This window comes from Haliotis cracherodii, unplaced genomic scaffold (assembly GCF_022045235.1).
Source record: "Haliotis cracherodii isolate W230 unplaced genomic scaffold, xgHalCrac1.p SCAF_25, whole genome shotgun sequence".
Lineage (NCBI taxonomy): Eukaryota > Metazoa > Mollusca > Gastropoda > Lepetellida > Haliotidae > Haliotis > Haliotis cracherodii.
The window spans coordinates 6,997,775-7,022,038 of NW_027266281.1; the positions used below are offsets into that span (position 1 = coordinate 6,997,775).

Consider the following 24,264-nt stretch of genomic DNA (forward strand, 5'->3'; position numbering starts at 1 on the left):
CCCCCTAATGTATAATCAGTAATGTAGAAGTGACGCGAAACTCCAGTACTGTTTCTAAAAGGGGTGGTCTTATCTTTGAAGCCAAACACAGTAAGCTCACAAAGAAATGTTCCACTCAGCATATCATAACCGAGGACGGGTAGATGGGCAATATATCTACAAGGACTACGTTTTCGTCAGCAACTTTCATTAATACTTCTCTCTTAACGATCTCATTTCTGAGAAAACAGAAATGTATTTAAGACTTTTTACCACAGTCCTATTCCTGATTGGTGTAGGATCAGGTTGTTGCACTTGCTTCAACGCCTCTTCTGTTGTGGCGGTAGATGCGCATATTGAACGTTACGTATTTAGGAAAGTAAGATCACAGTCTCTCTATTCCTGTGCATCAGCATGTCTGATGTCTTCAGTCTGCATGTCCTTCAACTTTGAGACCAAGACCCGCATCTGTGAACTCAACAGCAACAGCAGTGACCAGGTGGCCATCACAACGCAGGCAGGATTTCTCTTCGGTGACATCAACCACTGGCCTAAGGTACTCTTATATTATTAATTATTGCTATTTTTAACGCACAATAAGCCTATGTTACGCATATATTGTCGCGGGTCTATGTACATGTATGCCAACGTTCATGGCACATGTTGTCGCCAGGCATATACTGTCGCGAGTGACAAAATCTGCCACAGTTCACAGCGCATATTGTCGAAATTCGTCAAAATAAAACAAATATATATGGAGATGACGATGTTGTTGATGATGATGGTCGTGTTAATCATGATGATCATCATTACATTTATAGAAAACATGTTAAACTAGATTTTAATCCCCTCGACAGGGAGATATAGTGTCAGTTCAACCCTGTATGTGTATAGTGGGGATTTATTAACAAGGTTTCCCCTGTATAACTATCTCTGCCCCCTTTATATTTACACCAAACATTGTACAGAATAGTTTTATAAACATTCTTAGCAAAACTAAATTTGTATTCAAAGAAGTGTCATAGATAAATACATACATGTACATAGACATTCCAAAGTTTTACAGATATATCATTAAACAGATGTCTAATTAATGTATCACTTGTATATTACGAGTTAATGACTAATGTATCAGAGGGATATTCTAACACTGCCTATTTCATTAAATGAAACATTTCTGGTTTCTGGTCATAGAATAATATCTTCAGTTATTTTCCTTATAAACAGTTTTAAGATCATATCACTTCTTATAGAAGTAACATTTACATCTAATAACTGTACACTGAGGCCAAACGAAAGGCATCTTCCCGGCGACAATATATGCCATGATAGGGTATATAAATGACACATGTCAGACACACACACTGGCAAACAACACCCCTGAAATGCCACGACAGACACCCGAACAACGCCAACGCGACCTTGGTATAATACAGATGGGAGCCACCCATGAAAACATTGCAAGAACATTTAGTTGCTCCCGTTTTACTGTGCCTAACCTGATGGACGTTACAGACAGACCGGACATATATCAGATAGGCCACGAACAGGGTAACTACGCGCATTGAAGACCGGTACCTGCATAGTTTGCAATATCCGGAATCGATTTCTGACAAAGACATCGTCTGCCTTAGAGAATATGGTTAGTCGTCAGACAATGGCCAGGCGACTCAGGGATCAAGGATTTAGGGACATGGCAACATCGTCGTCAGAGACTGAGATGTGCCCGGACTGATGGCTGCGACGTGACTGTCTATTCATAGCTGATGCAAGACAGCGTATTTACTCCCCAGAGGGGTGAACGATCGGCTGCACTTTGCGTTCAGAAGGTCGTGATGTATGGTGGAGGGGGGTGTTATTGTGTGGTGGAGGAATTTGTGAGCAGGAGAGAACACCACTGGTGCCATTTTACGCCCGATTGTTCTACCAAGTCTATAACACCTGCCACGCGGTGTCCTTTGTCAGCACCACAACGCCAAGACCCATACAGGCCAGTCTTGTGACGTGAGATTAAACTTGAGCGATTTTAGATGTGTGTGCCCTTTGTCCATTCCGTTGAAAACTTGTTTCTGCTACACCACCTCATTTAAAGCAAATGCCATGACAATATCTAAAGCTGTATAACTGTTATATTAATGGCTGATTTCGCTTAGATTTTGATCTTTTCAATACATTTTACTTCATGCATCTATTTTTGTTGCTTTTAGTAGAGCGGCTTAAAACTATGGTAAAGTCTCTTTTGGCCGTCCATTTTTTATATTAACGAGAATTAACGGTAATTGTTTTTGTAGTTGATCAAATTTTAACATTTGCCATTTAATCCCTATGTCAACTGTACGTATATGTATATCTCAAAACCTAGGGGATCATGGAAGCTGAGGTTACCTCATTTCTGTTTACCAAGTTTGCTTGATGCGAAAATGAATTAACATGAATTTACCAGTGTCAATCAAATGCTAACTTATGACACAATCTGATCATGACTTAAGGTCATAATGCCAAAGTGGCTGCCATAAGTAAATGTTGTTTATGTGAAAGGGTACAATAACGATTTAAAGTTATATTCGAACATTCATTGTACATTCGAAACCTTGGCGGTAGACACAGACGTGACTTGTCTGGACGTAATGAAGGAATAGGTCATCTGATGTTGATACCATTTATACTCTGCACAAAAAGGCGTTACCGAAGTATATCAATTCATTTTAGAAATGAAAGCAAGCTCTGACGTTCATGCAGTTTGGCCCTCACTCTATGCAGGTTCATACTCCAATGAACTCACACAAAGTGAAGGTCAATTCTTAACACAATGCTTTGTAGACCATTGTAACGTCATTTGTTACCATGACGTCACAATCAAATGACATCACCAATGGCTTTGTTACTGAAGCTGTTAGCACTACTTTTTTCACTTAAGACACTGCTAATTACTGATTACAAACTGAACAAGTTTGAAGAATGAGGGAGATTCTCTCTATATTTAACCCTGTGTCATTTTGCCTGTTGGCCTCTCGTCCCTTTCTCTATTCCACCAGGGTTTGGTGACTTACGCCGAAGAGTCACTTGATGTATTTACAGACGACATCCCAGTGGAATCTTCTGCAATTTCAATCAGTTGTTTACATAAATAAATCAGCCTATTCTAAGAAGCTGTCAACAACTGTTCCATTCAGTCTGATTAATTAAAATTAATGATGGCTGGTAGACGCGCTACATTTGAAGTATGGGCCGTCAGATGTTTCAATTATTTCCCAGTGTTAAGTACAATACTAATGACAATAGTTTTCATGTTATAGTCATTAATAATTACTACTGCATTTGCTTTTCCTGGCAGTGTGTGGTCCTTGAAGGTCAAATCAGATTAAACATAAATACACAACCTCCTCAACGAGCATTACCAGGCAACAGCTGAGACAACAGCCATAACCATACACAGGGTTTTACAGCTATCCCCATGGGGAACCTGGCTTGGTGCATTCAAGTGGGGAAGAGTCGGAAAACAATAGTTGTATTGATTACTCTAGATCTTTTTCAACATGCAGGCAAATCCTCGCATCTCTCGAAACACCCAGACAGATGTTTGTTGCTGCAGATGCAACACGATTTATTGACTCATCCTTATTGCATTTATTGATTACTCTTTTTTAACATGCAGGCAAATCCTGGCATCTCTCAAAACAGCCAGAGTCACACTGCAGTTTGTTGCTGCAGATGCAACACGATTTATTGACTCATCCTTACTGCATGTTTTGATTACTCTTTTTCAACATGCAGGCAAATCCTGGCATCTCTAAAAACAGCCAGAGTCACACTGCAGTTTGTTGCTGCAGATGCAACACGATTTATTGACTCATCCTTACTGCATGTTTTGATTACTCTTTTTCAACATGCAGGCAAATCCCGGCATCTCTCAAAACAGCCAGAGTCACACTGCAGTTTGTTGCTGCAGATGCAACACGATTTATTGACTCATCCTTACTGCATGTTTTGATTACTCTTTTTCAACATGCAGGCAAATCCTGGCATCTCTCAAAACACCCAGAGTCACACTGCAGTTTGTTGCTGCAGATGCAATACGATTTATTGACTAATCCTTACTGTATGTATTGAACAAGCAATTTATTCAACCAAGAAAGTCATGAATGTTAGGGGCGAACTACTAAGCTTTTGGTGTTTGGGGCATAGGTGCTGTGGCATTTTGGACTAATCCTGTTGACTGTGCCTCATCTCTGTTTGCCCCCTGAATTGGATAGTTAAATGTACAAACAGGCAAGGCAGGTCGAACAAAGGGTGCGCTAAGTTTGACAAAACGTTCATTCAACTTGTTAAACACACAGAGTGGTTCCTTATAATTATCACATGAGTTGTGATCTCAACTGATCAATATTCCTGAAGTGAAGGGCTAAATCACATATTTCTGACCCTTTTTTTCATACAATCTAAATTTCTGAACATGTCGGGTCAAAGTGATATGGCTTAATGTGTTATGGATTACATTAAACTACGGTTATAGATAACTCAAAGGGTCCCCACATTTTCGCTTGTTATAACCGTAGTTCGTTATAAGCCTCTATTCAGCTTATATACGTCAAGTGTCCGGGACCAAACAAAAAAGTTTGTTATAAGTCTGTTCGTTATAAACGTAGTTTACTTTTGTTTTAAATGTTAATAGCCGTAAAGAACACCACTGAGCAGGCCACATCTACCCTTTTCACGAATACCTGGTTTCTTTGCTGATTTTCAGTGAATCATTCATAAAATTGTCATAAAATTGTTTATGTTTAGCATTTTGAATGTGTACAAAATGTCCACTAGGGATGTGTTCGGTCTTACTGCTGTCTTATATTTGTCTATGTTTGACGAGCTAAATTAGTCACTACAACATATATAAAGCCTGACCTTGCCTGAACACAAGTACAAAAACAACAACTGTAGAATAGTTTACTTGGAAAGGAGATTTTGACCATCTCAGGCCTACCCGTACTTAGGGATGCAGGTTGGAGCCAAACGTTCGGCAGAATACAAATGTAGACACAAATACTCATGCTGCACACGTCGGTATCGTGTGTTGACACCCTCACACGAATAATCATGTCAGGCAAAAGATCGCACCACGCTCGCTCTTCCCTCAATCACTTATCCTTACCAATAACAAACAGAGATTTCTCCATTGCATCAATTGTTCCCCACCATATAATGCCATATGCAGAGGAAGGAAGTTTAAGCAATGGAAGGAGAGGATTGGTGCAAAGTTCATATTGGTTGTTGTTAATGCAATTATCTTCAGAAAGCACAATAAAAGAAACAGTGTCTTTAATTGGTCAGCAATTGGACCTATCAGACAGGACTTGGTATATCCCCACTATCAGTACCAATAATTTAAAAAAAATAATTGATTACAAGTCGACCCGTGAAGATTCTGGGGTAGAATAGGTCTTCAGCAACCCATGCTTGTCATAAAAGACGACGCGCGGGATCGGGTGGTCAGACTCGCTGACTTGTGTGATGCATGTCATTGATCCGAATTTGGTGGATCGATGCTCATGATATAAATCACTGGATTGTCTGGTCCAGACTCAATTATTTACAGACCGCCGTCATATAGCAGGAATATTGTTGAGTTAAACAACAAACCAAACCAAAACCAAAGATTACAAGCTCCATATAGATAACAAAACAAATGTCATTCTGTAATATGCTCTAGCAGCAAATACTAGAGTACCCAGGTTTGCTGCCAAGAATACAGCCCTTCTGACAATCTTTGTAATGCAGAAGGCTGCAGTGTTGGAGAGTCTTCACATTCTCCGAAAAGTTCTGGCTGGGTTAGAGGGAGAAGTCGCATTTCATCTATGTCAAAACAGCTGGTAGAATTACTGGTTTTGAAACATTTTACATTTCCCGATTCAGCTGGCTGTACGTCCAACTGAGTCGTTTTGTGTATTGTAAGCACCCGTAACGCCATATGAATGTATTGTTTTACATAGCCACTCGCTGGCGCCTGCTCGGAGAAACCTTGTCCAATGTCCAGATGTTATCTAGATCGACTGGGTCGGGCATCTTGTGAGACAGGTAAGCTATTGACTGTAACAGTACATTAACACTATTTTACGTTATCACTCATTGGGATCATTTGGCTTGGACTGGGGGGAGAAAGCATAATGAGAAACTGTGTCTGGCCCGAGAGGCTGATGGTTCGACCCCGGGCCGCGTCATACGAAAGGACATAAAAGAGGTACCTTTTATTACTCTGCCTGGCGCTATGCATTAAGGGGATGAAGCAAGGGCTGGTCTCAGTCACAGGCACTGGAGGCAGGTGAGTGATAGGGTTAAAATACCACCTATATACATAAAGAAACAAGGTACGTCACCCGCCATATTGGCCAATTTATAAAATAACGATGTTGAGCAAAAACAATAAAATGCGAGGGAAGTAACGTTTGCAATATCTTAAGGACGATCTAATCATACCATCTACGTGCATCAAACCTGTTTGTTGTCCTATTTATTTGCGTAATCTCATTATTTTATCGTCTGACCGGCGAAACGCGACTGTCGAGAACGGAAGTAAACAAACGACCACTTCCGGGATCCGCACTGAATGCCGTCCTGCTCACTGATTGGTCAGTCGACATATTTGTGCAATATTGGTGGGAAATTTGAAACCCATAACAAACCCACATGTGCGAGTTTTTTCACTGTTGCCATCCACGAAAATGACAGAATCAAAATTATTTTCTTGGTAAGTATAATAACGTTATATTTTTTGGCTTACTCTATTTGATATGTGTATACAGTCATCTCTGGTCTATTTCTATTAAAGTATCAGTTTTTGATACTAAAGTTCAACAAAATACTTAATGTGAACATTATCAAAAACACTGATAAAGAAAACATTTTTAGTATTTGTTTTATGAATTATTCTGTCATTTATTACAAGTAAACCATGTCAAAAGTATATTTTAAATGATTAAAATACTAAAAGGAACTTGTTTCACCATAATCATATACATTTATTTTCAACTTATACTTCAATTGTCTTGACAAAACATGTTAGTCATTATTTATACATCAAATCATCTATTCTAAATTATTTTTAGGTTGCATCAAAATTACACTGAAGATAAAAGTGAATCTTTATTGACTGATGATCTTATAAGTGCATGTCAAGAGAAATTTGGCAACACAACCATTGACAGAAAAGCTATCGGAAGATATGTCATATCTTCCTTCCCTTCAGTGACAAAGGTCAAGCAAAGGAGGACAGGTGACTGGACTAAGTATCAGTATGTTTACAAGGGACTGGGCAAAAGAAATCATACTACTGACAAAACAGAAATGTCCTTTACCAAAATTTCATCCTATCTACCTAGTGGATTTTTTGTGCTTGAAAGTTTTGATCATTTGTTAAGATTTGGTAAGTCCACAGATTTACAATGTAATGGAAACAGGGTCATTATGGAAGTTGAATTGTCAGATGTTGGACAAGTTAACATTTTTCTGGGAGGTAAAAGTGTTATCTCTCACTCTGGAATTTGTGATCAAGTTAGTATGGATAGAGTTTCTATTGATGGTTTACTAGCATCTTTAAGTGCAGTTAGATTTTGTCAGGGTGTTGTCCATAAGACATTTCCCACAGAACAAAAAGAGAATAATGTGATACAAAAAAACAGTGACAATGAATATGTAGTTTATTCTACTTCTTGTCACAAGATTCTTAACTTTAACTGTTTCAAATCCACCACAGCATGCACAAACTGCAGAACAGTAGTCAGACATTTGTCTCATAATGCAGCTACTTGTGTACCTGACAACCTGGTAAGTCATGAACCTACCTCTACTGATATAGATGTGCCCAATTATGAAAATGAACAAACTAATGCTTCACAGTCTGATGTCATATCCATACTCATGGAAAAGGCTCCTTACTTGAGTTCAAGTCAGCTAAAGCTGATACAAGCACAGCTACAAAATTCAAGTGTGAATGACAAGCACTCAAGGAGGTGGGATAGCGATATCATTCAGCTGACTCTCTCTCTATGGACAAGGAGTCCAAAAACCTATGAACAGTTACTCAAAAGTGGATGCCTCGTACTGCCCTCAATATCCACTCTCTCAAGATATAAAAATGTTGTTGAGCAACATGCAGGCACCAATAATGATGTCTTTAAGTGGATGTACATGGAGGCATGTAGCAGGAACTTACCGAAACATGGTTACTATGGTGGTCTTGTCCTAGATGAAATGTCAATTCAAGAGGACTTACAAATTGTCAAGAAAGGAGGCCAAATCAAACTTGTTGGATTTCCAGATATTGTAAAATCATCAAATGGAGATACTTCGTTTGCTAATCATGTTTTGCAATATGTATTCCACGGGTTTACTGGATTTAGATTTCCCATAGCTCACTTCCCAACAACTCAGGCAAATGCTCCTCAACTATATTCATCATTCTGGGACATAATCTCATCTTTAGAAAGTTGGGGATTTCATGTTCTCTATGTATCCATTGATGGAGCATCAACCAATAGAAGTTTTATCAAACTTCACTTTGATGGATCACCAGGACAATTTGACATGGCAACACATAATCCCTTCAGTGACAATCCTGTAATCTTTCTTGCAGATCCAAGTCACCTGTTCAAAAAAATCAGAAATAATTTGTTGAAGAGTGGTCCAGAAAAGTGGCATTCAAGGGAGCTTACCATCAATGGCCATCCAATTGTGTGGAAAATGTGGATAGACAGTTATGAGTGGGATAAGCAACATGGGCTTTCCATACATCACAAGCTTGGGAATGATCATATTCATCCTAACAAAGCTGACCTAATGCGCAACCATCTAGCTGAAGAAGTTCTTGACTCAAACATGTTATCTCTAATGAGGTTGTACAAACAGAATCTTGGACATGGTTCATCCGTCCTTGAAGGAGCTGTGGATCTTCTGGAACAAACCAGTACTCTAATCAGTATTTTCCATGACAGGAGACCAATAAGAGATCTCACAGACATCCGTCTTCATCAACTGAGAACTATTCTTCAATGGTTTCGGAAATGGGAAGAGAGTGAAACTAGGCAACATCTTATGTCATGGGAAACACGAGAGGATGTAGAATTCCTGCTTTCTGGATTCTGCAAGCTTGCTCATGTGGCCACACAAGATCTGAAAATCACTTTGACACCTCTGTACATCAACAGTGATATTGTTGAAAATCACTTTTCCCAGCAGAGAGGATTATATCATGGATCAGGAGCCAACCCAAATTACAATCAGTATCGAACAGCTACCAATAGCATAATTCTTGGGCAGAGCACAATCTCTAACAAATCTAATGCTTCCAGGCGTAACACCTTACAAAGTACAGGAGCAATGCCATTCAGTCACCTTTGCAAAAAAATTAAAGTTTGATGTAAGTAAGTAATGAAATATTTAGTCTTTTTAGTTAAGATTAACAGCATATGTTTAGTATGTCCCATTAATATTTCCCCAAATTCCTATGAACACAAACGGCAGTGCCATGTCACACCCTCCTTTGAATACTCTGCCCATTTCCTATCGTCACTCAATCCACCACATGACCGATGGTACCAATTACCACACATACAACATCCCATCCAAGGCTCCTCATCTTCCTCATGATACATTCCTTCACATTCTCCACAGAAATCCTGATCAATATCAGCATCCTCATCAGCTTTCTTCCTCTTACTGCTTCTCTTTGTCTTTCCCTTTGATTTTCCTCTTCCTTTTCCTCTTCCTTTCCCTTTCCCCCTTCCACTCCCTTTTCCTTTAATTTTTTCTTGTTCCTCTTCAGGTAGGACTGACTTAGCTGTGTCTGGTTCGGTCTGAATTGCAGCTGATATTGCCTGGTCACTTGTACTTGGGAGAGGTTCATCCATGAGGGTAGACTGACAAGGAACATCTGCGCTAACCTGCGAGGTAAGTACCAGTTTTGACGTGTCTGACTGTTGACTGCCACTGTTTAACATATTTGGATTTGTCATGCACTCTGCAGCTAGTATCCGTTCTGAAAGTGATTCAATTAACATGTCTTTCTTCTTGACTTTGTTTAGTTTTACTCCATAGGCATTTCCAAGATGGAGGAGTTCATCCTTGGTGAAGCTTGACAACTGTTTTCTGTCCTGCATAACTGCACCTTTTAGTTTCCAGTGTGATGATGCACATCCAGGTGTTTCATCTTGCTGCAGAGTTGACATTGAAAGTAACGAAGATGATGCTTTTGATGACTGATGTAAAAGAACCTGTTTACGGTGCTCCATTGTCTTCTTCCTTCCTCGTTCTGCCAACAGATTCCTCCTGTACTCTGCATCAGTAACACTCAGGTACTTGTCAATTATTTCACCATAAAGCTCTACCAAAATTACGCTGCCCTGTGCCATATAGTGTATGACTTCTTCAGCTTCATCTGGAGTGTCCATCCTTAGTGTATGAAGCCAGGTTATGCCAAGTTCCTGAAAGAGTTTGCAAAACTGCTCTAGTAAGTCCTTGTCTGACTTCACAGTGGTATGGACATACTGTAAAAGCTCTGACTTGTACCTCTGCAAGTATTTGTCCTCATACAGTGGAACCCTTTTCCTTTCAACAGACATGAAAAATTCAAAAACTTCATCAGAAATATTTGTAAGACCAAAAGTTAAATTCTGCTTCCTTGACACTTCAGTTAGACTGGCAGGATATTTAGTACTGTTAATGACTTCTGCATGAGGAACCACCATTGATTGTAAGAGATCCACCTTGGCTTTACTGCTCGTATCCAACACTGTGTAAGAGGAAAGGGCACTTCGTACTAGGTTCATGTACTTATTCTTGACTTTAGCCACTGCATATCCCCCAACATATCTAATTTTACTGTTTCCAGATTCCGGGATGTCAACTTGACGTGGTGTGAGCTCCTCTTGTATGTTGGTAGACTTGGCCTCATCCTCGACAGATTTTCTGACATAGGTCATCATGCGTCCAGCCAGCAGCTTGTAAACTGGTATGGGTGAAAACAATTCTCTGCAGCATGTCTGATAGAATTCTGATTTTAGATGAGAGTGGTACTTCTGTAGGAAGGCAGTTTCCTCCTTGACCAATGTACCCTTTCCTTCCCCTTTCAAGTCAGTCAGCTTCTTGAACTGCATATTAAAAAACAACTTAAGTTTTTCTGGAAACTGAGTGATGACATCTATGCTCTCATTCATCATTTTCTGTTCTGAAGTCATGGTCAAGTCACACTTGAAGGAATTTACTATTTTTATTACTTCTTCTACCGTGTATTTATTGTAGGCTTCACCATGTTCACTGTTGGATGTCTCTGAAACTGCAGGCTGCAAAAATAACACAGAGACTATAAGGTATATATTAATATAATGATATTAAAGGTATGTTACTATTTAGTATTACAGCTCATAATAAAAAGTACCACAAACAAATTAGGCTCAAACTCAAAATTAACATGACTGTACGAACACCATTTGCTACCATGTACATGTAACCATGTAAAGAATGCATGTTTAAACTTTCCAAAATTGTCAAAGATTTGTTGCATTAGTAGTACTCACCTGATGCTGAATATCATGTTCAACCTCATCTTCCCATCTCGCTATTTTCTGCAGGTCATCATCATCGAAGTCATCATCATCTGGGAAGGCGATATGGACCGCAGCATCACCAGCATCACCAGCATCACCAGCATCACCAGCAACAAATGGAATCTACAAAGTTCAGTTGACCATTCATGTTGTAGTAGTAAGTATAAAGTGACTTCTAAAATATACTTTTCTGAATGTAATAATTTTTAACTGAAGAAATCAATTCATAATTATTTTTTCTGAGCAGAAAACTTCCAGAATGTAATCTGGAATGTATAGATGTAATTGTTTATACAATGAGCTTTACAAAATGCTTTATGCGTTACAATTTTATAGGCATTTTAGTTATGTTTATGCATACATCATGACAGCAAGAGATATCTTCATTCACTGGAATACCAGGCTCTGTGAAGAAGTCATAAACTTCATCTGTATGTTTCTTGCTGCATTCAGGGGAGTAGTGCAGAACTTGCAGTCCCTCTGTGTCAACAGCACGCCCAATGGCAACACCGACTTGACCCGGACTGAAGATATGGTTGCAGTTAACAACTAGGCGAGGTATGGTCAATCCTTGTGCCTTGTGAATAGTGATAGCAAAGGAAGGGGCAATAGGAAACTGGCAACGTTGAGCTTCATTTGAATTCTGATCCACATTAAAGACAGAAAAAGTATCTCTTGTGAGTTTCAGTGTTCCATTTGGGAACTTAACTGTGGGCCCATCTTCTTCTAATTCCGTAACAAGTCCTTGCAACCCATTGACAAATCCCTTGCTAACATTTTTTACTAGAATTACTGGGCAGTCTACTTTCAGGAATAGTGTTTTTTTGGCAGTAATACTGTTCAATTTTTTCACATTTCCAGTATCAACTGACTTGTATGTTTTCCCCAGTCCTGGCAGTTGATTAATCTCTGCAGCATTGTGCCAGTCAACATCAAAGTTTGTTCCATACAGAACTGTAGGTTTGTCTCCAGGGGTTAAAGGACGAGCTAATTTCTTCAAAAACAGGTTTGTGGCAGAAGTAGGTGTTCCTCTCTCTAACTCATTAACAGCTTTAATTAGTTCTATGTCAGTTTGCCTCAATACCTCTGTCAGTTCAACTTTGTGCTTCATGACTGATTTCCAAATCTTTGAGGTGAAGCAATGTTTTCCAGGGTCATTACAGGACTTATTTGCCACAGGTGGAATCTGGAACCAGTCTCCAACACACACTATTTGAAGACCTCCAAAGCAGATATTTCCTCCCCTTACGCTGCGACATACAAACTCCAGCTGAAAAATACAGTAGTTATGTCAAATAAATTTGCATTAACCATTCACTGATGTCTTGTTGTATGTATATAATAATATCCTTAATTTGCATTCAACATGAAGTAGGTTGACAGATTATTTTAAAACACATATCTTTAATGCGTATGCTTTTAGACATATTAACAATTTTGAGGACCAGGATATTTTTTTGTGTAGTTAAAAGAACAGAGTCCATTAAAGAGAAATGCATTATGCAGGTATTGAATATCTATATATGTACTGCTGAGTATTACAAAATAAACAGATGATCATTTTCAATTGGAAATAATTAAATGTTTGAAATGTAAGTTTGCATTCATTCATATTTGTGAATTCTATGATAAAATTTAATGATCAAGGATATTGGTTTGTAAATAAACCTGAAATAGCTACAGGACCAACAGTAAGATACTTAAATACCTAAATTATATGACTGGTATTTTTTAGCTATAAAGGGTGTTATATGTACTCTAATACATTTGGAAACACCATTTAAGATATAATATCATTAATGTATTAATCAGTCAAAATTCCTTACCTGCTCAAAAACTTTAGCACTGGTCATACTCATTTCGTCAGCTATGAGGACATCTGTCTCTTTAATCACATTGACAGTATGTGATGTCAGCTTTTGAAGGCATTCATCATTGCTGAGATGTCCATCTTGCAAACCCCCCCATGAGTGGAGAGTTTTGGCATTGGTAAATTGTGTGGAAGCAATACCTGTGCTTGCCACTACAGATACACTTTTCCCCATACTTTTGAGATGAGACTGCATTTCCCTTATTAAGGATGACTTGCCAGTACCAGCTTGGCCAAGCACTACCACATTGTGACCATCACACACTAACTTAAAAGCTAAATTTTGCCTAGTATTCAAAACAACCATGATTTCATCAAAATGTGACATTCAACACGTGTGTTTGTTGTGATCATATCGATCTGACCAATCAGTGAGCAGGACGGCATTCAGTGCGGATCCCGGAAGTGGTCGTTTGTTTACTTCCGTTCTCGACAGTCGCGTTTCGCCGGTCAGACGATAAAATAATGAGATTACGCAAATAAATAGGACAACAAACAGGTTTGATGCACGTAGATGGTATGATTAGATCGTCCTTAAGATATTGCAAACGTTACTTCCCTCGCATTTTATTGTTTTTGCTCAACATCGTTATTTTATAAATTGGCCAATATGGCGGGTGACGTACCTTGTTTCTTTATGTATATAGGTGGTATTTTAACCCTATCACTCACCTGCCTCCAGTGCCTGTGGTCTCAGTGGAGTATTCATGTTAAACTGTGGCACGGCATAACTCCTGGCTAGTACAAGCAGCAACACACGCGCGCAAGGGCGAGACGTTGAACCCTATTTCAGTTCACATCACCAGAACAAAAAAAACCTTGATATAATTATCATGTTGAAAGCGATGTCACCTCATGCAAGAACCATACCAGAGAAAAGAAACCAAGTTTCCACCGAGTATTAATTATTCTTTACTGACAGTGACCTCTAAAATATAATATCGCAAAAAGAAACGTCACCATGGATAGATATATGATACACCTTATTTGTATAACACACTAAACATACTTTGAGACATATTAAAAGGATAACACTTGGCAAAACTGATCATCAAGGTTGAAATTAAAGTGTCAAATGTTCTTAAAGTGAAACACAACACTAGTCTGTGAGAAAATAGCATCACAAGTCAATATCTCGTGTGTCCGCCATGTGCATTGATGACTGCCGTGCAACGTCGATACATGGAATGCATGAGGCGGTTGATGAAGGCCATAGGCACTTGAGCCAACACCCCGAGGAACGCCTGACGCAGTTCAGCTGCAGTTGTCGGCCTTGGTCGGATGTCATTCAGCCGTCTTTGAATATCGTCCCACAGATGCTCAATGGGATTTAAATCGGAACTGATGGCAGGTCACTGCATGTTTCGGATGCCATTCTGCTGGAGGAAGTCTCTTGTTGCTCTCGCAGTATGGGCTCTGCCGTTATCATGCTGAAACTTCTGATTGCGCCGATGTGCCAAATGAGGTATGGTGTGTGGTCTCAAGACTTGATCAATGTGCCGAGCTGCTGTGACACCACTGCCTCGACCCTGGACTGATGTTCTGGAAGACCACAGAGCCGACCCTCTGTACAAGATCAATTCCATCCCACACCACGATGCTCGGACCACGCCACGAGTCTATCTCAACAACACAAGCATCCGAATAACATTCTGAATTACGGTTTCTCTTGCAAGACTCTCTCTCTGCCATCTGCTGTTGTGATACAGTAACGGCTCTCGTCTGAGAAGAGGACTCATCTCCACTGCTGATGGCGCCAATGCTGGTGCTGTGTTACCCACGGAAGACGGTCCCGGCGATGACGTGTGTCAGAATGGGTCCTCTGTGTGGCCTGTGACAGTGGAGGTGTCTGCTCGTCAATCGTCGACGCATGGTGTCCGCACTAATGCGTCGCTGGTGTGTCCCTATGGTCTGTCGAGCAGTTTCCGCAGCAGTAATTGAAAGCGATCTTGAAGATGCTGTCACACAATCTGACGATCCTGACATCGGGTAGTGACCCTTGGTCTACCACTACGTGGTTGGTCGTTTGTTGTGTGGGTGATCTGGTAACGTTGCTGGAGCCTGTATATGGTCCTTACGTGGACTTGAAATGCACTGGCTACTTGCCAGGCGGTTTGTCCAGCTTGCAATCGTCCAAGGACGTGGTGTCGCTGATTTCTTGTCAATCTTGGTATGTGGTAGCAATTCAATAACGAATGAATATTATCCGATCCGGGTGGATTTCTATAGGGCAAGAAATGGTCGAACGCATGTGCATTTAAATTTGCACGGAACTAACATGCATCGGGTTTCCATGGCCGTTGCCGTGATGCGTTTGGGCGATCGGTTTTATTGTCATCTACTTTGTTTTTTTTATCTGGTTTTTTAACTGGTTCAACCAGGCTGTGTTGATCCTCCGTTTGATATGTGTGAGTTTGAATGCTGTGCTATGTCTTGTCTCGAACCCTTTACAGTTAGACAATATATTCCGGGAACGGTCGTCTTGAGACTACTCATAGATGGCGCGACAGTATCTGGTTCTTGACGTTATATCAACTGGCGTTATCCACGACAATGTCACTAAGGTTGTTTAGATTTTGCAGAAGCTCATCTTCCAACCACCTTTCATTTCCTTATGATAATCACCAGTGTCCTTTATCGCCTCGAAAACCGGCTCTCATCTACCAAATAAGCTCCAGATCACGGGTTATGGCGTGCAAAACAATGACACGATTACCTGATGGTACCATTGGGTGCTGTTCGTCGATGGTAGCCTCATGCAGCGAGTGGAATGATTCTTATTCATCCAGATTTATGACCTGGAAGTCCTGACTGTGATGGTTATGAATGGTGCGGAGATAATGTGACCTCAGACAGGATGGACTATTTCCCCCTGAAAACTGATCGGCCATCGCCCAGCGCACTGTATCGAAATCCCATCTCACGGAGAGCAATGGTTAATGTAGTCCAGGAAATTATAATTGTGTCTTCAATTTCCTCCTGAATTCTACTACAAGCTGGGGGTACTATAAATCTTTACACTATACGCCTATTCACCCCTTTATCCTAGCTGCCTAATATCCTCCGGTAACACACCCTATCTCAACTAATAAATGGTTTCCTTTATCTATCTCAAGTGTAACAAATGTGTTTACATTTCCTAGTACAGTCTGCTTGTCGTGTTCCTTTATTGGAACATAAGAAGAACAACATCTACAGTACTGAAGTACTTGTTACTGCATGCCTACGAAGCACTGTCAATTCGCCTAGATGGGAAGGAATAACCCATGCTATATTGCAAGTTATTGTCTGTTTGTTTAATTGTTGTTTAACGCCGCAGGCAATATTCCAGCTATGTGACAGAAGTCTGTAAATAACCAAGTATGGATCAGACAATCCAGTGATTGATATCATGAGCATCAATACATGCCTTTGAAAACTCCTCCTTATAGGAAATGACTTTTTAGTACTCAGATCATATATGCAGAAATCGGATTAAACTACTTAAAATCACTGTAATGAAGTTAGGTGAAATGGGGTGTAACGTCGCGTCCAAGATTATTACACTTTAACAGCGACGTTCATGCACGTGTGTCTGTCTGTCTGTCTGTCTGTCTGACTGTCTGTGTGTGTGTGTGTGTGTGTGTGTGTGTGTGTGTGTGTCTGTGTGTGTGTGTGTGTGTGTGTGTGTGTGGCTGCTCGTACTAGCTTGTACTAATGCTGATATCCCGGAAGAAGTTACAAAATGAAAGGCGGAAATTAAACATAAAAGAACCGAGTTCCCGTATTATGCCTTCAAACATGTTTAATTGTCTGAATTATGTTTGTATTGACGACTTCTCATGAAACATTCTTTATAAGGTGGATGTTTGCAAGCGAGTCGTACGTAAAATGTTGACTAAAGGATACAGAAATTATCGTGTTTGTGAAAAATATTTATTACTTTTTTTGTTTACATAAGTGATGAACTCCCTCATGGCCGTGCCTTGTGGGAATTCAACGAGTTTCAAAGTGACAGTGAACATCACTCCAACGACCGTAAATCGGTAAAAAATAGATATTCGCATTCATAATTATGGTGAACAAAAGAATAAGCGCGAGCGCTCAAAGAATGTTGTTACATGTCTTGAGTGTGTATTTGGCTCAGTGTGAATTACAGGTTAGAGTTGGTCCCCAGCAACATATGCTTGCGAAGCAACGGTTCGAGTGATCAGGCATGGTGACTTTAGCCCCCCGGCAGTGTGAGTCGTTGCTCATAAAATCGAACACTGGATTGTCTGCCCCGGACTCCATAAATTATAGGCTACAGTTATACTGCTTGAATATGACAGACTGTGGCGTTTAAGAGCAAACACATACGCTTATTGGTTTTTGTTATTTAAGGCTGCAGGCAGCCATCTTCGAGCTTTATGATGTATCATTGGTCACCTGAATTGCACCCACATTACGGTTTCTCTGCTAACAGTAGAACGCACACCTGCTACATAATCTGGCATCTGTGTTAGAAGATACAGACTCTCAAGACCGTATATGTTGCGAGTCATTAAAGCCATACTATACATATTGTGTTTGTACTTCTGGTCTAAGAGCTTCGATATCACATGGGAATCAAGAAAGACAAGAGATGACCCATTTTTGGCAATGTCGTGTAATTAACTACAAAAAACCATTTATCGGTGACATTGCTATTAAATAATCTTTGATATACATGTATTTCTTTCGAAGATCATTGTAAAATGGACAAACATGAAACGAATTTCATTTTCTCTCTCTAGATTACATGATGGACAAATGCTTTTCAAGTTGTTAATAGGCGGTTTTCTTACTTCATTTACAAATAGGTCTAGTAAATCAAGTAGATAGTTTATTAAATGTTTTCTTAAGTTTTCATTCGTGAGTACTGAAAAATATATTTCTGGCTGAAGCAAAGTTTTGAAAGATTTGTCATCAAAGCATATTACCACCATGTGTGTAGGGACGACATAATCTGGCTCTTACGTTAAAAGATACAACTCCTCAATACCGTACATGTAGCTCGTCATTAAAGCAACGCTATACATTTTGCCACCATGTGTTTTTATAAGTGCTACGATATCACATGGAATTCAAGAATGACTAGAGATAACCCAGGCCATTTGGCAATGGCGTATAAATAGAGGTTATCAAGCGAGTGTGTTTGGGGATGGTAAATATCCTGCATAGGAATAAACATTTTATTTAGCGAGCCTTAGCGAGCTAAATACATAGTGTTTATTCCTTATAAAGGAATAAAGTTGACAGCTTTCTGTGGCAATGCACGTTCCAGGCTTCTTGTAATCCGTGGCAACCTCAACGCTGCTGCTTACCGCGACCAGGTACTGGCACCAGAATATCTGCCTTTTATGGCAGCACATGGATCCGGTTTGATCTTCCAACACGACAATGCCAGACCCCACACAGCAATTTTGACAAGGAATTTTCTTCAGAATGCGGGAGTCAACGTCATGGACTGGCCGTGAAGGTCTCCCGACCTCATTCCCATCGAACACGTCTGGGATGCTCTTTGCAGAAGTCTGCGCACTCTCCAGAACCAACCACAGAATTTACAAGATCTTGGCACCATTTTGCAGCAACAATGTCGTCGTCTTCCCAATCATGTGTTCACAAGCATCACAAGGTCCATGTGGGGGCGTTGTGTGGCAGTTGTCATCTCACACGGTGGCCGTACACGCTACTGAACTTGTGTGCCATCAGATTCTCGTGCTTGGGACTTACGATTTAAACTGTTGATGTTATTAACGAATACCGTAGGTGCTTGGAACAAATAATGGTTACCACCGTTAATTAAAATCCTTCTTTGGACATTAATGATTAAAAATTACCTTCTCTGATGCATTTGTCCGTTGTATATCATATATGGGATTACTTTTAAAAATGTGAAGTTTTTAATTTGACTCGATTAATATTAATATAATGCGATTGTTTCAAAATAGGACACAGAAACCATAATTGAAACACTGTTTGAAGATCAATGTACACAATGTTCAAAACATTAATCGTGTCACCTAGACAGACAAACGTACAACATACAGTTAATGTCACAGGGGTACAGAAAATGTGAGTATCGGTTGTGCCCACCACGTGCATCAATCACCGCTTGACACCCACGACCCATAGATGCAATCAAGTTGTCAATAACACGCTGTTGGATGTGCTGCCATTCATGCTGAAGTGCATCAAGAAGCGCCGGAAGTGCTTGGGGCGGTGGATTCCTTCTGCGAACGTGTCGATCCAACTCGTCCCACAGATGCTCAATCGGGGACAAATCTGTTGACCGGGCTGGCCAAGGTAATGTCTGGATGTTGTTGTGCTGTAAGAAGTCCTGACAAACACGTGCAATATGCGGTCGAGTGTTGTCCTGCTGGAACTGTCCACCATGAACGTTGACGTGAGGAAGAACGTAGGGCTGTAGGATCAAGTCTCTTTAACGCACACCTGTCAATGCACCTGCCACATGCACGAGAGGCGTCCAACCACCGTGATGAATTCCGGCCCATACCATGACACTCCCGCCGCTAAATGGGACAACCTGCTGCACACAGTTGGGGGCGTAACGTTCACCCCGACGTCTGTAGACACGTGCGCGCCCATCAGCACGTGTGAGTAGGAAACGGGACTCGTCAGTAAACAGTACATTTCTCCACCTTGCATGTGCCCATCTAACCCTCTCTTGGCACCAAAGCAGACGGTCCGCCAGATGACTTGGGGTCAATACATGACGTCGAACAGGTCTTGGAGGAAAAAGTCCAGCCTCCCTCAGTCTGTTGCGTACCATTTGATCTGATATTCTGCGTACCCCAGGGATCTGTGTGGTTGTAGACGTGGCTGTCGTAGTGCGGTCTCGGAGAGGTCGCAGTCGGATGTATCGATCTTGTGCTTGGGTTGTCACCCTTGGTCTTCCTGACCTTGGTCTGTCGTCAACTATGTTGGTGTTGTTGTTTCGTGTCCACAGTACGGAGATTGTCTGTCTGGATACGCCAAAGTGCCTGGCCACTTCTTGCTGAGTTGCTCCAGCTTGTAATCTCCCAATGGCGTTGTTCCGTTGAGCTGCATTCAGTCTTGGCATTCTGTCACCGCCTCTACTGCCGTTATAAGGACTGTACGAACAGCCGTTGATGTGGATTTTTATACCCATTCAGCAGGGGGGCCTGCATGCCTAAATGCAGGATCCTGTGCTGCACGTTTTTTACAGGCGGTTGCGTTTGGATGAAGCTGTAAAATTGATCACCAAACGCTACGTTTATGTGCTTTGCATGCTTTTTCGCGACTTATAGACACATCGACTTTCTGTTTGACTAATTTGGTTCTCATTTAATGTAATTATTTTAGATATTTGGCAAAAAGTGGTTTTACATCTATGTCAAGTTTCTTTTTTTTGAAGAGTATATTTACTGTTGTTTTAAAATGTAAGGCATATGCTCGCTTGAAAGAGTCTGTCAAATTTATCTTACTTGTTGTAGAATCAGTTTACACAGTTTGATGTTGTTGAGATTTGGTCATCTTTTCGTAGTCACGAGAGCTAGTGACTTTGAGGAGACTAGCGGCCATGTCGACCGAGAAAAACAGTTTAAACTACAAGTGTTTGAATTTTGTATAAACAATAATGCCAAGTCATTTAAGATTCATTGTTGTACTACTAAACATTAATCACTGTTAATCAAACTGTATATTTATCGCCAAAATTCATTACATTGTTTAAATCGTTGAAGAATTGATGTTGCTTAAACGAACTATTTCGCATTCTCGGAATCTAAGTGTTCAGTGTAGACTGTGTGTGATCAGGTAAAATTCCACGAATACACACGCGTATGAATATTATGAAAAGCTACTTCGCCTCTGTTATAAGTGTAAACTGTTTCTTGTCTTTTTAGATTCATATTTTAAATCACCACGATGGGTATTAATAACAATATACTACTCGTGACGAGGAAGGACGGATTATCTGTATCTATGTATTTCATTGGTTGGTAGTTCTAGTCTTCCGCCCAGTGAACCCGACCTTTCGGGCTTGAGAAGCTGTAACCGTTACACAAACCCAAGGGAAGCGACAACTGGCTGCATATATGGTATATTACCTTGCTGCGTACCTAAAGTAACCCAGAATCCCACTGGGATACACACTCTTCTTCCATGGCTCTGTATAATGCTTCATTGACATTTGTATCTAGTGGCATTCAATATCTCTAAAGTAGCATGCCTTTTCACATAAAAAAATTGCCAATTAAAACTTAAATATGAATGCCTATCAGAGTGACAGCTTATCAAACATGATGAAATGAGAAGGATTAATCTTGAACATGAGTAATTTATGTATCTAATCTTTGTCATGTGACTCCTTTTCGGCACGTTTAAGAAAGCTGCTGGTCTCTTTGTCCATGGGTAATTATGCGTTAGTCGGACCTCTGTCAAAGTGACTTGGATCGTATGACGTTACTGATTTGAAAATATTTCTTGTGGTATTTGTTTAATTTTTATTATTGGGTAATGTGAACTGCACGTTCATACAAATGTTCAATCTTGTGAAAGAAGTATGACTTTTTGAAAGTTTTGACGTTAAATAATAACTCACTCACCATCTCCGCTTCAGTGATTCGATTATCACAGTCACGAGCATTTTAATTAAACTTAAATGTCATGTCCGCCCCGTTTCAGGCTACAGAGTTTAGAAAGTTGTAGCAATACATGACATTTGTGGGCCGATCGGGTAGCGTTCGCTCGTCTCGCTGAAGAACCGGATTTCGATTCCCGACCTTCCATACAATGTGTGGATCCCATTCCTGGTGTCACCTCCCGTGCTATTGCTGGAATATTGCTAAAACCATACTCACTTGACATTTACTTTCTTTAAAAAAATCCGTCAAACATATTTTAACATAGAATTAATACTTTTTACTGATTGAATCAAAACTAGGCCGCAAAAGAAACGCAAGTCGAGTATGCAGTATACAAAGAGGTTATCTAGCGAGTGTGTTTGGGGATGGTTAATATCCTGCATTAGGAATAAACTTAGTGCTATAAATACTAACAAACAGGCTTTATACCAATCTCGTCAAGAACGGAATCACTTTGCTCCAACTCCATACACCTTTGTTAATCAAACCTTAGATGCGGATTCTACATTGCAAAGAAAAACTGGTAGGACCATCATCGTGTTTTCCAAAATTGGTGCCTGTTTTGTATTCGAGCTGTAAACATTTTTCAAAGTATATAATATACTAATAATATGTTCTCGTTCTTTTAGACTACATACAGATTTTTACGCTGGAGGAAATGTCCTGTATCATATTTCCTTCCGACTGAATGAAAACAGGCTGGAATTCAACTCACAAACCTCCAATGAGTGGGGAACAGAGATTAGGCTATCGCCGGTCCCATTGGCAGTGGGTAAAGAGTCTCTGGTGGAGATAAGACTGGACCAAGGCATGTACATGGTATGTTGTTGTTTCTTCAAACATCCTCTACGTGAGCTTTGTCACGATCACTGCGTCTGGGTATAATCAACTGTTAAATTAGACAATATACGTTTTTGAAGCAGTGAAGTCCACTGTATACCATCCAAAATGTTCAGCAGACTTCCAGGTGTTCCCGGCCGTGATAGTCTGCACTAACAAATATCACACTCTAAATTGTAACGGTCCCATACAATGTAATAAAACCATTGTCCTGTTGAGCAGCAGGCATGGTGTCTTTGGTATCCCATAGACATAGGAGTGTGTGAAGTAGGTTAAGGCCTTTTGGAAGTGTATTTAAGTCATATCAGGGCAAAGTTTACCACTTTGGAGAGACCTTCCAGCAGGGGGATATCGTTGCCAAAGCAAGAATAATAATGCGGACAAATTTGAATTGGCAAAGTCATTGGATGTAACTATACACAACAACGATTCTACATTATTATTTTTTTAATCTTTCGTCCTAGTTTAAGAAAGCCAAATGAAAATGCTACCATTTTCGAAAATATATTACTTGAGAATTTTAAGATATATTTTATTTTTGAGAATCAAATATTATGTATACATTAATGCTTTTGTCCGTAACTTTCAGTGGATATTTATTTAGTCATCTCAAACAAAAGAATGAGACTTTGCATTGTAAAATCAAGATGCAACTTTTTTTCATTCTGTTCAACCTTCATTACCCATTGTATTATATCTCCATTCTACTATGATGAATACACTTGAATAATTTCACCATGGTAGCCTTGTTTCTTACGTGACGTCACCATATCCATGTCTCCTATCAAAAACTTTGCACAGAATGTCTTTCGATAATGATAGAAATGTGCTTAGATAGTTATTGCTAGCGTCTCCAAAAGAGGCTGTGGTAGGGAATGTGTCCAGGGTAAATAAATAAATAAAATACACTGGATAATCGAGGATGTTCCATTTGATTCCTTGCAGCTAGCTGTAGATGGATCAAGCATACATAACTTCACAGACAGATACCCGGATGCGATTCCGGAAAGCATCAAGTTCGGGGGCGACGCCATCGTCACAGCAGTGTACATCACCATGTAACGTTGTTGTCATGATCAACTAACTCTCGGTAACAAACCCTGCAAAACGAAAACATCCCACAGCAGAGCTTTAAAGTTTTGGACATACAAAGCAATGAGAACATTGTGCCATTGTGCGCAGTCAGCGGAGTATCAGACGTTTCTTTCATACAATGGGGGACATTTGACGTCACTCTGCTTGTGTACTCCTCATGTCGCTTTTTGCTGACATTGCGGTTTCAAAAACGTATGTTGTATAACGTACACGTCGTATAAAAAAAATATCCAGTGATCTTATGTTTGTGACTTGCTTG

At 40.1% G+C, this 24,264-nt stretch overlaps 2 protein-coding genes across 2 annotated transcripts; both read left to right on the forward strand.

Annotated features, from left to right (window-relative positions):
* The first annotated feature begins 232 nt into the window (after positions 1-232).
* On the forward strand, positions 233-23,972 carry LOC139472888 (galectin-5-like). The gene is made up of 5 exons (XM_071255353.1): positions 233-535; position 1,312; positions 17,381-17,465; positions 22,700-22,889; positions 23,856-23,972. The coding sequence occupies exons 1-5, from the start codon at positions 233-235 to the stop codon at positions 23,970-23,972; spliced, it is 696 nt and encodes a 231-aa protein (XP_071111454.1).
* Positions 7,435-9,384, forward strand: LOC139472579 (uncharacterized). The gene is made up of 2 exons (XM_071255045.1): positions 7,435-7,483; positions 7,826-9,384. Exons 1-2 carry the CDS (start codon positions 7,435-7,437, stop codon positions 9,382-9,384), a joined length of 1,608 nt encoding a protein of 535 aa, XP_071111146.1.
* Positions 23,973-24,264: the final 292 nt, after the last annotated feature.